This window comes from Gymnodraco acuticeps, unplaced genomic scaffold (assembly GCF_902827175.1).
Source record: "Gymnodraco acuticeps unplaced genomic scaffold, fGymAcu1.1, whole genome shotgun sequence".
Lineage (NCBI taxonomy): Eukaryota > Metazoa > Chordata > Actinopteri > Perciformes > Bathydraconidae > Gymnodraco > Gymnodraco acuticeps.
Genome location: NW_022990590.1, coordinates 8,360,501 through 8,375,770, shown reverse-complemented (window position 1 = coordinate 8,375,770; position 15,270 = coordinate 8,360,501). Strand labels below are relative to the sequence as shown.

Here is a 15,270-nt window from a genome sequence, read left to right as displayed (position 1 = left end):
AAATTGGACTGATTATATTGTATATTTACTGTTTACAGTGTATAAATACTTTAGTATGTGGTGCATAGGGTATACATTTAGTGCGTAAAGTAGCTTTGTCACACCTCCACTCTCAAGCCCAAGTTGAGATAAACCTGATGACATCACTCAGGATATTTTCTTAATCAGATCTTGACATGGCTTCTGTTTTTTTATCCTTCACAAACTCAAGATAACACAGGGTGGGTCCTTTCTCCTTTTAATAGCTAGGATGAATCGTGTACATGTACAGTATAAGCATGTGGAGTGTTATGGATGATGTAATACTGTCAGAAATACATTGTACATGAATGAGAAGAAGCGCACATTGTAATGGTATTCCCAACACCCTTTAATACACAGTTGCCTGGAAAAGAATAAAGCACTGGTCTGATTTCTGTGCTGCTCCACGTATATATAATATATAAATATGGATCAGTGAGGATACTTGTCTCCTTTTCTAGGGGCATACATGTGGGCAGTATGAAACAGTTTATTCAGCGATTAATAGTTATGCCGTAACCATGGGAGACTTTGGACAAGTTGGAGCAAACGTTAGACACTGATGTTCGTGTGTGTGTGGTCATGCTCACGCTCCCATCACTGTCTTTAAGGAAGGGGAAAATACTCAATAAATGTACAGAACATACATACATGTGTCAACGATTGACAACAGCAGTATGTTTCAGCCGGAGCGCCCACTGAAACATAGAAATCACCAAAACATATGATTTGAGATACATGTGATTGTATAAGTGTTTTCAGCTAAAATATCATTACATAACAACGGAAATAAATTAAGAACTACTATTATCAGGATGTATATCCCTAAGCATGTGAAGTAATCATCCAGCCTCATTGAGTAATTTCCTAAATGAATAGAAGTACAAAAAAACAGTTATCATGTACAAAAAGAACTACAGTACATACGTCATGTGATCTAAAAGTATTGATTGTAAACAGCAAAAAAAATGTATCAGCAATGCAGGTTTGTTCATATTGTCTGACCCCGTTTCAATTCTGTTATAAGTGAGTTTTCTGATTGTGGGAATGACATTTCCAACATCCAGCTGGCTGCATCATATTCTGTAGTGAAAACTTTACAACATATCTTTTTAGATGCCAGTACTGTATATTTAGTTTAAATCTATTTCCTTTTGTCTTTATTTCCTATAATCAGGCCAGAGCAATCAAGGGCCAAAAATGTGCATGGTACTATGCACATTTTTTTCATATTTGTATTTGCCTCTCCTGTGAGATGTTTCCATTATTTAATGTTCAATACTGCCTGTGCTGCAGCACCTTAGCCTATCACGTACAATGTGTTGGAGCACTAGCCAATAGAACAGCGAGTGTTACGTAGTGATTTCATTATGTTACGGAAGTAGACAAAGGAGTCCAATGAAGGCGTTTCAGGCAGGGGGGGGTGTGTAGGGCCCCTTTAAAAATAAAGACACTTTTATAAGAGGTTGAAATTGCCCCACAGCCAAAGGCACCATTTATAGGACTGCTATAAATTATAAGGCCTTTTTGTACTATTGTTTTACTAGAACATGTAATTGCTACTAATAACCTGAAATATTGATTTAAAATGTTACTTGAAGAATGTCTCTGGCTTAGACGCAAGGATAATGGGCTGTCAAATATAATACAGATGTTTTAGCCTATATGTAAACTACCATGGATTTCTAGAACAAAAAAATACATTTTTCCTATGGAGGTTAGAAATATGGATGCCATCATTACAATAGATGGTATTATAGCATGAGGCTGAAAATAGAAAGTGTGGAAAGTTTATGAGATGACGCATCCGGTGTCCTTCTGAGGCTTCAGGTCCGGCTCCTTCACCGGCTTCACCTCTGCCTCCTTGGGTTTCGCCTGGAGAAAGAAAAACGGTAACACAAATGTAAACAAAAACTGATCAATTGTATTTCTTTTGTTATGTTTGCGGATGCTGTGATGCAGTCTTGCCGCGGTACCTTGTCATTTTTGGCTCCCTTGGTCAGGTCGAAGGTGGCGTAGACTTCAGGAGTGCACTGCTCGCTGAGAGGCGGCAGCTCGAAGGCGATTGGCTCAGCCAGGCCGTAACTGGCCTTCAACTCCAGGTCGGGGGCCTCGGCCGGGACCTTGTGGAAGTATCTGAGGAAAAATGTCAAAAGTCAAAATTCAGAACCATCAGAAAAAGGTGCTTTTGCCAGCTTGAATGCAGCCTAAGAAAATTACTGTCACACAATCGATTCCCAGATACAGTATATACTGTTTATTAATCAATAGGTAATATTTCGTTTATTATGTATTAGTCTCAGAACTGTCAATCACATCTGTAACAATGCTAAAGGAAAATCAGTAGAGGCTTTTCAATCATAAGAGAGGGCTCATAATCAACTTAATGCACAATGATAAATTGCTATGTTAAAATGTGTGAATAGATTAACTTGTAAAATATATGATTAGAGTGGAAGTGGGAAAGTAGCCTTATTTATTTTTTCTTTATTAACATTTGTATAATTGCTATCTATATGTTTGTACAATCTAGGGGAAATGACCAAAAAAGGCCAAGACAATTGTAGTGTTTAAGAATAGATTTAAAAAGTACAGTAAGTGACTTTCTGTCTCTGGAGTTTTAGGCATTGTGGGGGATCATGGGAGTTGTCTTCAGTCATTCTGCCTGTTTATTCCCTTCATTGCGCACCTTTCAGGAGGTTTTTACCAGGAACAGAATCATCAAAAGAAATCTCCTCCTCTCCAGAACTACCACAACCTTTACAAACACTAATTAAAGCAGTTTCAAGTTAAAGAAGTGTTTTATTATGTTTAGCTGAAGTTAACATGTTTCCCCATAAAAATACAGATATTTAAAGACTAAAATCCTTCATTTGGTTAAAGTATAAAGTAAAAAATATAGAAAAAGGGTCAGCTGAATGAAACTTGATTAAAATGTAAGATTTCTTTAATCATTCAAGGTTTTTTTTTGTGGATTGTTATTCAGTTATCTAAAGTATTTTAGTTTGACTGTATCTCATTTTGTTACGCATGCATTTGTGGATGCTTTTCTCGTAGGAACAACAGTGTATGTACAGTGTGTGAGTCTTTGTGCCCTGACTGACTCACATGAAGCCATTTTCTCTCTGGCACTTCTCCAGAGTGTTTTTGATGAGGCCGCCCAGTTTGAGGAAGAACAGCTGCTCTGATGGTTTGGCCGTGGAGCCCGGCCCTTTGGTCTGACGGTACTCTTTGCACAGCGCCTCAGCACGGGAGTAACCTGAACAGTGAGGGGTCATGTTAATACAACAAAATCCAGAACTGACTGAAAACCTACTAGCCTACTTGAGTGACATTTTTATGGCTTTGAACCAATCTGACAATGCAGGGGAGGATGGCTGACACATTCAGGCTCGCAGACAAAGTCGCCGGATTCAAAGCCATGTTGGGAACCTGGGCACATCGCGTCAACCGGGGTGTTTTTGACATGTTCAGCAACTTATCCAGTTTTTCGGAAGAAGCCGAGGGACTTGGCGAGTTGATACACAGCCACCTGCTATCACTGTCTGATGCATTTGAACGCTATTTTCCATCTGCAAAGGACCCGAGGAATGGCAAAGGATGGATGCGTGATCCATTTCTAAATGACGATGGTCGAGACCAGCTCTCATCACTACAAGATGATCAGCTGATCGAGCTAATGAATGACGGAGGACTGAAAACACTCTTTAAATCAACATCGTTGACATCCTTCTGGATCAAAGCGTCGGGAGAATACAAAGAGATCGGCACGCTTGCTCTGAAGACACTGCTCCCGTTCCCAACGTCATATCTGTGCGAGGCAGGTTTTTCTGCCATGACGGCCACTAAGACCAGACTTAGAAGCAGACTGGACGTGAGGAATACCCTGCGCATTTCATTGTCAACCATCACGCCCCGGTATGACGTTATTATGGCTGGCAAACAAGCCCAGGGGTCTCACTGACATTTCAGTTATATCAGTGGTCCTAATTTGTTTTAATTGTATCCTGGTTTTAAACTTTGTTAATATGTTTTGGATGCATTGCATATTGTTCTATTATTTGTTCAGGCTGTTACATACAATTAGCCACTGTTGCCATCTAGGCCTATATTAGGCTATATCATATTATATATTAATATTTGTAAAGCAGTCCTAATTTTTTGTTTTAATTGTATCCTAGTTTTAAACGTTGTTAATATGTTTTGGATGCATATTGTTATTTGTTCAGGCTGTTAAATACAATTAGCCTCTGTTGCCACCTGCTGGTGAGTAAATATTAAAATCAGTTAAAATTGACAACCGGTCCGCGATTTTTTTTTAATGTATCTGCCGGTCCTTGGCACAATAAAGGTTGGGAACTGTGTTAGAGGCTAAAATGCCAGAACTGCCTCCATTGGACTCCTTTGTTTACTTCTGTAACATAGTGACATCACACGTGTGCTTCTATTGACTAGCGCTCCAACACATTGTACGGTAAGGGGCGGGACATCTCTAAGTGGTTGACGAATCACAACAGAGCCGGCCAGCTAACCAATCAGAGCAGACTGGGCTCTGGTTTCAGACAGAGGGTGAAAAGAGGTGCTGCAGCACAGGCAGTATGAGAAATAAAGAGCTTTGTGAACATTAAAGCATGGAGACATGTCACAGTATGGCACTACATACTGATATGAAGCTAAAATGTGCAAAATAGGGCCCCTTTAAATACGCTTATTGTAAGTCAATTTGGATAAAAGTGTCAGCTAAATGAAATGTAATGTAATATAATGGAAGCAAGAAATACAAATCTATGACTACTTATTTTGTGTCCAAAAGTAGTTCAACAAAACACAGGAATAATAGTGTAATGACCACAAAAAAAACTATGCTTAAACTACATGTTACTAAACCAAAGTGAGTGCAGTTTGGATAATGGACCTAATAAAGACAAATTAACAAAACATGCATTTGTAGCGGACTCTTAGGAATTAATTCAGCATTATCTGTGGTTAAACACCATCAATCATCTTATATGACTCATAATATGACGTAAAAGTTGACAGTGTCAGAGTGTTACTATGGTAACGTACAATGTTGGGATTCAAGTTTCTTGTGTTTTTAGCTGTGTAAATAAACGATACACACCTTGTGTTGTCAAAGATAGAAGTTGTTTGCCTCCATTTTCTCACAACTACACATTAATATCATACATACACTGTGCATAATGGAAAAACACAGTGTGTGTATAACCTTATCTAAATAATGTGCCTTTAATAAGAAGACATGAGTGTATTAGATAAACGAAACATTTTTTTGACAAAAATAAAAAGAGCTTGAAGCATAATTACTTACTAAAAGTGTATTGATGAGGTGATAAATGAATTGTGCAATTGGCCTCTGTAATACTTGTGTTGTTCCATTACTTTTTTAAATGATTGTATATAATAATGTTTAAGGGTACTATCTAATTATAATGCTTGTTACTTAGGCACTTTAATACATGTATATAGTATGTGGTTAAAAACATTTTTAAGGTGGAACGCTAGTCAAAGATATACGTACACTTTTCTGCCTCCTGGAGGGATCTTATAGCCTCACCGCACTTGTCACTCGCCAACAGCGTCTGCCCATTATAGCAATAAGCCTGCAAACACAAGTAATGAGTATAACATTTCAATAAAAAAAGTCAATTTGTTTCCTGTCTTTGTAAAGAACAGTATCATAGGAGGCACGTACACGGACTAAGTTTATTGTGCCTAAAAGTACGGTGAAGTGAATCAGGATAAGCATGAACTTACATAAGCCATGTAGAAGTGCTGCTTCAGCTCAAGGTACTTCCTCCATTTGCCACTGCATTCTGGCTCCAAGGTGTTCAACGTGTGGTCTGCGGACAGAGATAATTACCTTTAATAGCCTGTTGATATTAGCATGATTGAGTTGCCAGTTTGTCGCAACGTAAGCCTATGTGAAGCTTGGCAATGTGCATTTGTCTTCATAAAACAACCTTTACTTTGTTTCTACAGCTAATTACACTTCTAAGCAGACACATATGATAAGTTGTGTTCATCAAGGCTCCATCTTAGGGCCCCTTCTCTTTCCCTTTTACAGGTTTTCCCTAGCTTAGATTGTTTTTTAAAAAAAGTTACCATAACTGTACCTGAGAACTGTAAACCCATGTAATGCCAAAATACATACCAGCTTTTTGATAAAAGTTTGCTGTCTCAAATGCCAGCGCTGCGATGAGTGTTGCGTTGTGCTTCAGTTCAATTGCTCTGGCAATTGTCACTATGAAAAAGGAAATAAATTGAAAATGAATACATCTCGGATGTGACAAGGAGTCATTATGATGTATTGTTCATCATTGCCTGAGTATCTACTGTCAGGGCTAAAGAGTACAAGTACTATAGTTGCTAGTGCAGATTTCTAGGGGCTTCTGTACCTTCTTGTGCCTCCGCTTGGCACTGGATGATGTATGTATCCATCGCTCTGGGCTCCAGGTCTCTGCCTTTTTCAGCCGGGGTGATGAGACGAGGGATGTGGACCTCCTGTAGCAGAAATGCCGGAGAATTTGTGGATTTAAAAATCAGCAAGTCAATATCATGCATTCCTTTGTTTTTGCAAAGGGTCTGTGGCAAAATCGTTATGCTCATTTTAAACTGGGGGTTTTCAAAGTCTGACACTGTCACCCCCCGACACCCACATATATTCCCCTACTACCTTAAGTTGGCATGAAGTCGGCTGATAAGCTGTTGGCTAAAAGTTATATTTAAAAAAAGGGGATCCCATATAACCACGGAGTGCGTGTTGGCTAAAAGGTTATGTTGCATCTGTTGACATAAGTAGATTGGAACAAGGGTTGGGAAACGAAACTCGGTTCCAGATGAGAACCGATAAGAAAATGCCGATTACCGGGTACCCATACAAAATACACAATTTTGGTTCTGCTTAACGGTTCCCAACAACGGTAGACCCTGTATTCCACCGGGTCCGTCTGCGCCGCGGTGACCCGGTGGAATACAGGGTAAGGGCGGACTGGCCATCTGTGTGTTCTGGAGCAGTGGTTCCCAACCTTTTTTCCCAAGAGCCCCCCCAAATGACTCCTGTTGGAAGTTGCGCCCCCCCCACATACAAGGGGGCGCGCAAAAGCGGTAATTAAAGTTTAAAAGTTTAAAAAATGCTACAACTACTGTCACAAAATGGATGAATGTGAAGCATTTTGTTAAAGGAGGATGAAAGCGTAATTAAGGAGCACTATTGGAGTGACTTTGATGGTTATTGGACTCAGGATTAATTCATTTGGATTCCCGCTGTATGAAGAAATGAAAGGACGGCGCAAGTGGAAACAATTCACAAAGGGAACTGTTTAAAACACATGCTCAAAGTAAACCGGATTTTGCCAATGTGTTTATGTGGATTCAAAAGTCGTAAATAATCTACAAAATGGAGGAGACCGATCTGATCGGAGCAACTGTGACAAATAATCCAACTGAAACCGGCATGGACAATGACTGTTTTAAAAATGCGCTTATCCAGAAAAGCCTGGTTTGGACACTTTACGGGCAGAAGAAACATTTCTATTAAAGAAAGAATTATAAATGGCTGTCTTTTTATGCCTATAATAGCTACTAACTTGAATAAAAAAATAAAATAAAGAAATGTAAAAAAAAAACATGGGAACCACTGTTCTGGAGAATCACAGAACGGCCGGTGGTTAGCGGGTCGTTAGCGTCCGGCTCGGTTTGCTGACGGCCGGCACCGCCCTTAATTTTTTTAAACGGCATCATGTAAGTTGTGCTGACAGGCGACAGAGGTCCACAGTTGCCCCGCAGCGAGGCTCCCCCCGCCCTCCCGTAGACAGTTCACGAGCCCAGTCACTTCATAACACCAAAGATGGATTGCGGTAAACGCTCTAAAGTGAGGCTCCACTACACTACACTAAAAAAGAAAAAGAAAAAGACAAGGCACAGTGTAATGCCTGTTAATAGCTTGCCACAGGCAGCTCAGTTAAAATAAAGTACAGCTATTGTGCAATACATTTGTATTACATATATATTTTTTATTTGTAAAAATGTCAGTTAAAGCTTAAAAGAATAAAGATATTTTTGTTATCTAAACGTTTGACCTCTTTCTTTTACAATTTTGGAATCGATACGGGGAATCGATAAGAACCGGAATCGATACATTTCAAACGATAACCATCCCTAATTGGCACCATTGGAAATTGGGCAAATCAGCTTTCATCTGTTCCTGTTTACTTCTACTTAAAGTAAAAGGCAGTGATTTTTTTTCTCAGGCAAGTTCTGACATGTGATTCTCATTGTCATTACATGCTTCAACCACATAGCCCACCTTACAGTTTGAAATCCTCTCATTATACTAATGGGGTGTTGGCAAATGAACATTTTGGCGTCACTAAAGAGGATTTAAATAAAATGTACTTCACCGTCAGGAATTCTCTGGATATACGCTTTGGTCTCTGAATTAACAGAAAGTAATCAAAGCAAATTATGTTTTGTCAAAGGCTTAAGTACAAATATTAGTAAAGAAGTTAATTTAGTTGTATGTATGTATACCATAGAAATAATGGATATGAACAAATACAAAGAGTAGGACTGAATGGCTCTATAAAAAGTTAGAAAGGCCTGTCTTGTTTGCAGCTGCTTACCTTGAGAGTTTTGAATATACCAGCAGCCACTTTCAGGCTCCGGTGAACATCTTTCGCTTCAGCCTCTGTCACGCTATTGAACAGGAAAACAAGACCGCAAAACAAAAGTTAGCATAATCAGAAAGTTATAAAAAAGATAGGGTAGACAACGGATTTAACATAAATAAATACAGACAAAAAAAGTACATACTTTTCTTTCCCTGCTAGTCTCGAGGCAAACTTGGTGTACCACAGGGCTACATTGAAGGCCATGGAGACCAGTTCAAAGACTGCATCCTGCTGGGCACTGGGAGGAGAGCATGGACACGGTGGTTATTCACACAAGTCAATAATGCTATGATTCAAAATGCTGTGTAGTCTTCATATGTTTTTTAAAGCTTTTTTCTTTGAATTGCAACCATAAAAAGAATGCATCCATCCAATGAGAATGGAAGTATTCAATCAGTGTTCATACCTTGGTGTGTTTCCTTGTAAGGTGTCAGTCCACTTGAAGTTCTGAATGAATCTCATCTTGTTCTCCTGTGTTGTTCCATCCAGGGCCGTGATAAAGCCTATTGTATTATAAACCAATATTTAAAAAAACAAGAAGCTGTTGGTTATGTGCTAGGCAAAACCTAGTAACAATTGTTAGAATTACAGAATGCAATGTTAGAAAGGAAAAGGAGAGAAATATGAATAACAATATTAACTATACATTACAAGTATGCAATTGTTTTTTAGGCAATGAAACGCTTGGTATCAACCATCAAATGTGCAGTATTAACACATTTTTCTTTCTGAATCTTTTTGAAAGGAATGTTTACTGAGACTGTTGAGAATGTTTTAAAGCTTTACCATTCAATCAAATGGAAATAATTAAGATCTTATAACATAATGTTATGCATATTTCTTCAAAAATCACAATTCACAATTGCTATTTTGGCTAATTTTGGGATCTCTAGCAGGATTGAATAAACTTCTGTAGGTTTAAACAACGTTTGGCTGAATATTTAGTTTGGACTGATTGACCAAACCCCTCCGATATAAGGAGATAAACACCCTTACAAGACAAAGATTGGGTTGCATATTACCTTGGAGGAGGGAGAAGTATGCATCTGTGGCATTTTTCATGATCTCAGGGTTGCAGGTGACATCTGTGAACATCTCCAGCAGTCTCGCCCTGTTAGTCCGCAGGTCACTGTGTGTGTCAAACAAATGGCATTCAATTGATGCTCTAAAAATCATGATCATTCCTGTATTATGAGTGATTATATCCAACACCTTTTGCACCCTTTAAGGCAAAAATGTTATCAAATGACAGTAACAGGAGCACAACATAGGTCATTACATCGTCATAAGAGAGGATAGACAAAAACAATTCAGTAAGTGTTCATGGTCACAGTCAGTCCAACTTCATAACACCTTAACCAGTGTAATAGATAGAGATAAGACGTACTTGCATATCTTATTGGCAGAGGGGCTTCCTGCCACTCCATAGAAATTAAAGGACACAGGCGCTGTTGCCTTCAGAGGGTTCCTGTGAAACCAATGTGCCATCCTGTGGATGAGGACACACCTTGAAAAATACAGGGTGACAAACAGTGAATGAATGTGTTGTATTTCTGGTATTAATACACGTTTTATACAGTCAAATAAATGGCCTAACAACTAGTTTACATATTATAGACTGGTGCTTAAGTGGGCAGCATAGCTAGCTCATGTGTCATCTTAGCTAATGTCATTTTACCGTAGCTACGACTCGCTGGGCCGTGTTAGCACCCTCACGAGGCTATATCCCCCCTTCCCAAGTTTTACAAATGGATTCTAACCCTCTGTGGTTACTTGGGGCTATTATAAATCGTGTTTTCAACAATTATGTGTAGACAAAAGTCCATTACGTAAGCTACGGAGAGCAACAGCTAACGGCTGGCAGTGGCTACATCTGGAAATGTACAAAATAATAACTGAATCGATGTGACAACTGACTTATAATACGGTTAAATTAATTAACTGTATTCGGTCAAATAAAGTATCCGTTTCGCTGCTTACCTGACGTTCTGGTGCTGTAAATGTGAGATTTGATAATCCTAGTGGAAAGTCTGACACTGACAACAACTTACTTCCGGAAATAAACACGGAGTAGACGCAGACCAATCGAATCCCGCGGTTTAGTCATGTGAGGTGTGTTCGGAAAATACCACAGAAGTCAGATCAGCTTCTCTTCTGTTCAGGATTAGTAGAACAAACCTCCTTACATGACTAATGTGTCACTGTCACCTATCAGATCACAACGTTATTCTGTGAATAGTTATAACACGTCATCTGCTTTTATTTCCAGTAATTTCCTCATTACGTCCTCAAATAATTCCTGTAGATAGCTATTTTACTACTAATTAAAGGTGTTAGTTATTTAGGTTGAGTTTGTTGTGTTAAATATGCAGCCGTTCTGTTGAGTGACTGCTAAAAATGGATGACTGATAACATTTACATCCATATTCTGTTTTGTTTGTGAACCAATATCTCTTTATTTTCAATATCTTAAATCTCCAGGTTGCTACTGGAATCTAGTGAAAGTGTACAAATCTCCACAATAATTATGTGTTCCATTAAAAGGTATAGTATTTCAAAAAAGGTGGGCTTTAAAATAAAGTGTGCATATTTTTCCATGAAGAGACAATGGCAAAGCTCATTGACAATTCTGCCTTTTATTTTTTTCCCCATTTGGCAAACATTAGGTGAACCACAAAAAGCTATTTCAAGTGATAATCAGAAAGAAAAGAAAACAAGCAACAACAAAAAAGCACTCTCAACAAACTAAAGAATCATTACACATACCACATACATACTAACATACAAGTCATTTTTACATAGTACATCTTTGTGTATAAGGCTATCTTTGACATGTTCCTTAAGAATGCATTGTGCTTTTCAACATAAGATTTATCTATTTCATTATCACATTCACTTCATATTCATTTACCAGGAATCTCCATTAGGGACGCTGACATGCACCAATATCAGATGAAACCACTCTGAGTGGAGCCACTGTCACCTTTTGCGAGGAAAAGGGCAAAGCGATGCAATTATTTAACATAATTTTACAATGAAGATTTTGGTGACATTACCATTCACTTTTCCCTCAACATCTCATGAAGAAAGACAATACCAAAAATATATATATTTACGAGGTGAACTACAAGTCCCTAGCACTGACAGGCACATAATGTGAACAACAATGTTAGCAGTGCACCATTAAAAATCTCTTTTAAAACGAGTTTAGGCACAAAGTAACAATCAAAGGCACTTTTGGTCAGCTTTAAGGCTATAATAGCATCAATATATTTAGTTAATTCTCTCAGTTTTCTACTGTAAATAAAGGTTACTTTAGTGTGAATGTGTTTTTAAATGTCCCTAACAGCTGAATGAAAAGGTGCAAATATAGAAATGCTGAATCCCAGATGACTCGAGTTTGCAGGAAGACAGACCTTGAACAAGACTCCAAAAGGTTGCTTTCACCTATCAGAAAGCAAATATACAGTCACAACAGAAGAAGGAAAAAAATCAATTTCAATCAAGCTCTCTTTTTGTAGCCAGGGGTCAATGCAGTGGGGAGGGGGAGACTGAGTAAGTAAGTGGTATCAGCTGACCTCTCCTCAAAAAAAAGCCCCCTGGTTACATTCAGTAACACAGATACCATTATGTGCATGAAATAATGTTCTCATTCAACTTTAAGAAGACTGTTGTGTAAACAAGTTCTCCATCATATGTAAGATTGTCATACACATTTGATTAAGTCTGTACATTACACGTGCCTTTTGTATTGTCGCACTTAAAACCTGTACCGTAAAGGCACATGTAAAATGATTCTAAATGGTTCATGAATGCAACACAGTAGAAAATAAGTTCTGATATAGATATACCCAGCACTGTGCAATAAATCTAATGTTTTGGATTGTAAGGCACCCAGAGTAAAACAAAACTGGTGAAATGAAATTGAGCCCAGCTTGCATTTAAAACAACACAAATATCAACAAAATCTTTGGCAACTGTGCAGCTTTGGTGAGTAAAAAAAGAGTTAAAGCTAGCTGTGTACATGCAGCATTTTTGGACTTGATTTGGTCCAATTTCCTTGAAAGACCTTGCTGTAAATAGAGAACACTCCAAGTGAAAACACAACCCAGTGCAGCCTCCGAAACCCTGAAAAGTTATGTATGAATGGCACGTCTGCAGAATACCAACTAACATTTGACCCAAGAAAAGTTACAGTTCAAAGACGTTTGGCGTAGTTCTTGCATAGAATATGGTCCCGAACGTCTCCCCATCCTCCGTTCTTCATGTGTGTCTTGTGCTCTACTGCCTCTGCATCCTGAAGGATGAGAGATTGAGGAAAGAGAGCCTCTTTGGCCGTTTTAAGGCTCTCCTCCACCTTCTGTGTGGCCCATTCTGGCCTGCAGTTCTCCTTCTGGTGAAGGCCACAGTCTCCTGTGTGGAGGACCCTGGAGCCCTGCGCCACCAGTACCTTGATGGGCTTTGATATGCAGGTTCCCGAGAGGTGCTGCAGAGTCCAGTCCCAGTTGTAGTCGTCGTAGGTGCAGAATTCCTCGTGGCAGCCCATCAGTTTGTAGTACACATCTCTGGAGATGGCCATGCCTATGTTGTGTTTAGTGGACATCCACCCAGCGGTCAACACCTTATTGGACAGTCTGTTGAAATCAGTGAGACCATTGTGGTTACCCAAGGCTAGCATGTCACAATCGGGGCAGCTGCTTTTCCTGAATTCCACCATTGATTTATAGTAGTGGAAAAAGTCAGGTAGGATGTAGTTATCCTCCTCCAGGAAGATCACAAAGCCGCTGTAGCCCTGCAGGGCCGGCACTCGCTCCCACACGAAGTGCAGTTTCCACCACCAGTGGTGTTTAGTCTGAGTGATGAAGGCCTCCCTGTAGTGTCCATAGGAGTCAGGGTGTTCTGCGTTGAGGCATCCTGTTTTGCGAGCGTTTTCCTTGGATATGTCTCGAGGGCAGTCCCTTGGATCCTTCCCAGGAAACTCGCTGGGATACAGCTGAGTGCTGAAGGGGAAATAAATCTGCAGTACTTTGCAGAAAGTTATCCCTTGCACAATGGCGTTTATTTCCTCTGAAAAGTAGTCATGGCTAAAAATAAGGAGGAAGCTGTGGACCTCAGCAGCTTTCTCCAGTGACTTGATGAACAGTCTGAGGTATTCAGGCCTGTTGTGGACCTGAACTACCAGCACCAGCAGAGGCTCCCCTGGAAACGTATCCGCGTTGTGAACACACTGCTTGTAATTGGCACTGTAAACGGACTGAGTCAACTCTGTAGGCGAGCCAAAGTTAAACTTTACCGCGTCACCAGAATGCATTCCCTGGTGTCCCGGCTCGACGTTATTAGGTCCAGTTGTGTCATTATCGTTGACTAATAACACACGTGTGGAAATAAGCAGAGTCACAACGACAAAGGAAACACCCAGCAGCGCGAGCAGATTCTTTTTGAGCAGCCGAAACCTCATTTTCTTAAAGTAAAAACAGACTTTGGACTTCAACAGAAATGGCTTGGATTCACCGCGAGCTCCTTCATTGTAAACTTCCTCGCGACAGTTTTCCTCGTGCGGAGAAACTCTTATTATTACTGTCCAACGATGCGTGTCTTTAACTAAATGTCAAACGTGTTATGACGGCTGCTTTTCTTCTCGCATGACTGTATTTCCTCTTCAAAACCGAGCCATTTGCCAGTTTTTTTTACCACCTGTAGAAAAGTAGAACAAAGCGTTATGTATAGGCTATGTTGTGTTTTTAAAGTCGGCGTCAAAGTAGAAGCTAAGTAGCGTTAGCTCCATTTAACTTACCCAAATTAGGTGTAATGTGTCAACCAGGTGTCAACACGCTCACACCAGGAAGAGGATGATAGGACATGATACATCTTGGGTACAACTTCATTCACTGCTGACGTGTACTACCCAGCCGACGGGGGGAGTGAGCTGCTGCTCAACGAATCATTTATGGTTGTGTAACACGAGAGGACATGTAAATCAGCCAGATTTGAAAAGTGGACGGTGGGAAAACCTCCCATTACATTTCGTGCATTAAAATGTAACAATGTTTGCTAACTCTACAGTAGCCTATCACAGTATCAAAGGGGGCAAAAGCACCTATGAATTAAATGTGGTTTGTTTTATGTTTAAATAACAAAATGTAGGCTATGCATTCATTTATTCATTTACAGTAATATCATTTTCTTTTTTGTTTATTTATTTCATTTTTTCTATTTCTGTTTTTATTTCAACATTTATTTCTCCTTTTTTAATTTATTCCTGTATTTATTCATTTCTGTGTGTTTTCATTTAGACATTTAGTTCTGTATTTATTGTTTTATTTCTGTATTCATTTACATATTTGTTTATAATTATTTGATGTTCTGTCCTGCATATTTGTATATATTTATTTATAATTGTATTTATTTCAGTATTCATTTTAGCAATTATAGGCTATATGTTTATATATTTATTTTATTTAATATTTCCATACTTGTATTTATTTAATTCAGCATTTATCTAGGTAGGTTTACTATACTGCATATACTGTCAGGTATCTTGTGAATTTCCACAAAGGAT

At 39.1% G+C, this 15,270-nt stretch overlaps 2 protein-coding genes across 4 annotated transcripts; both read right to left on the bottom strand.

The window, feature by feature from the left end:
• Positions 1–222: 222 nt before the first annotated feature.
• Positions 223–10,826, bottom strand: brox (BRO1 domain and CAAX motif containing). Of its 3 annotated transcripts, none has more exons than XM_034228748.1 (13): positions 10,692–10,826; positions 10,099–10,218; positions 9,734–9,840; positions 9,118–9,214; positions 8,854–8,949; positions 8,664–8,736; positions 6,438–6,543; positions 6,194–6,283; positions 5,797–5,882; positions 5,561–5,642; positions 3,130–3,280; positions 1,998–2,157; positions 223–1,896 (listed from the first exon to the last, which is right to left on the bottom strand). In XM_034228748.1, the coding sequence occupies exons 2-13, from the start codon at positions 10,197–10,199 to the stop codon at positions 1,813–1,815; spliced, it is 1,233 nt and encodes a 410-aa protein (XP_034084639.1). In that variant the 5' UTR covers positions 10,200–10,218; positions 10,692–10,826; the 3' UTR covers positions 223–1,812. The 3 variants fall into 3 exon arrangements, with proteins under 3 accessions (XP_034084639.1, XP_034084641.1, XP_034084642.1); XM_034228750.1 differs by having other exon boundaries at positions 10,099–10,200; positions 10,692–10,812; XM_034228751.1 differs by having other exon boundaries at positions 10,103–10,218; positions 10,692–10,737.
• Positions 10,827–11,323: 497 nt separating this feature from the next.
• On the bottom strand, positions 11,324–14,656 carry LOC117554352 (alpha-1,6-mannosyl-glycoprotein 2-beta-N-acetylglucosaminyltransferase). Its single transcript, XM_034228753.1, has 2 exons — positions 14,506–14,656; positions 11,324–14,405 (listed from the first exon to the last, which is right to left on the bottom strand). Exon 2 carries the CDS (start codon positions 14,167–14,169, stop codon positions 12,910–12,912), a length of 1,260 nt encoding a protein of 419 aa, XP_034084644.1. The 5' UTR covers positions 14,170–14,405; positions 14,506–14,656; the 3' UTR covers positions 11,324–12,909.
• Between the last annotated feature and the right edge of the window lie 614 nt (positions 14,657–15,270).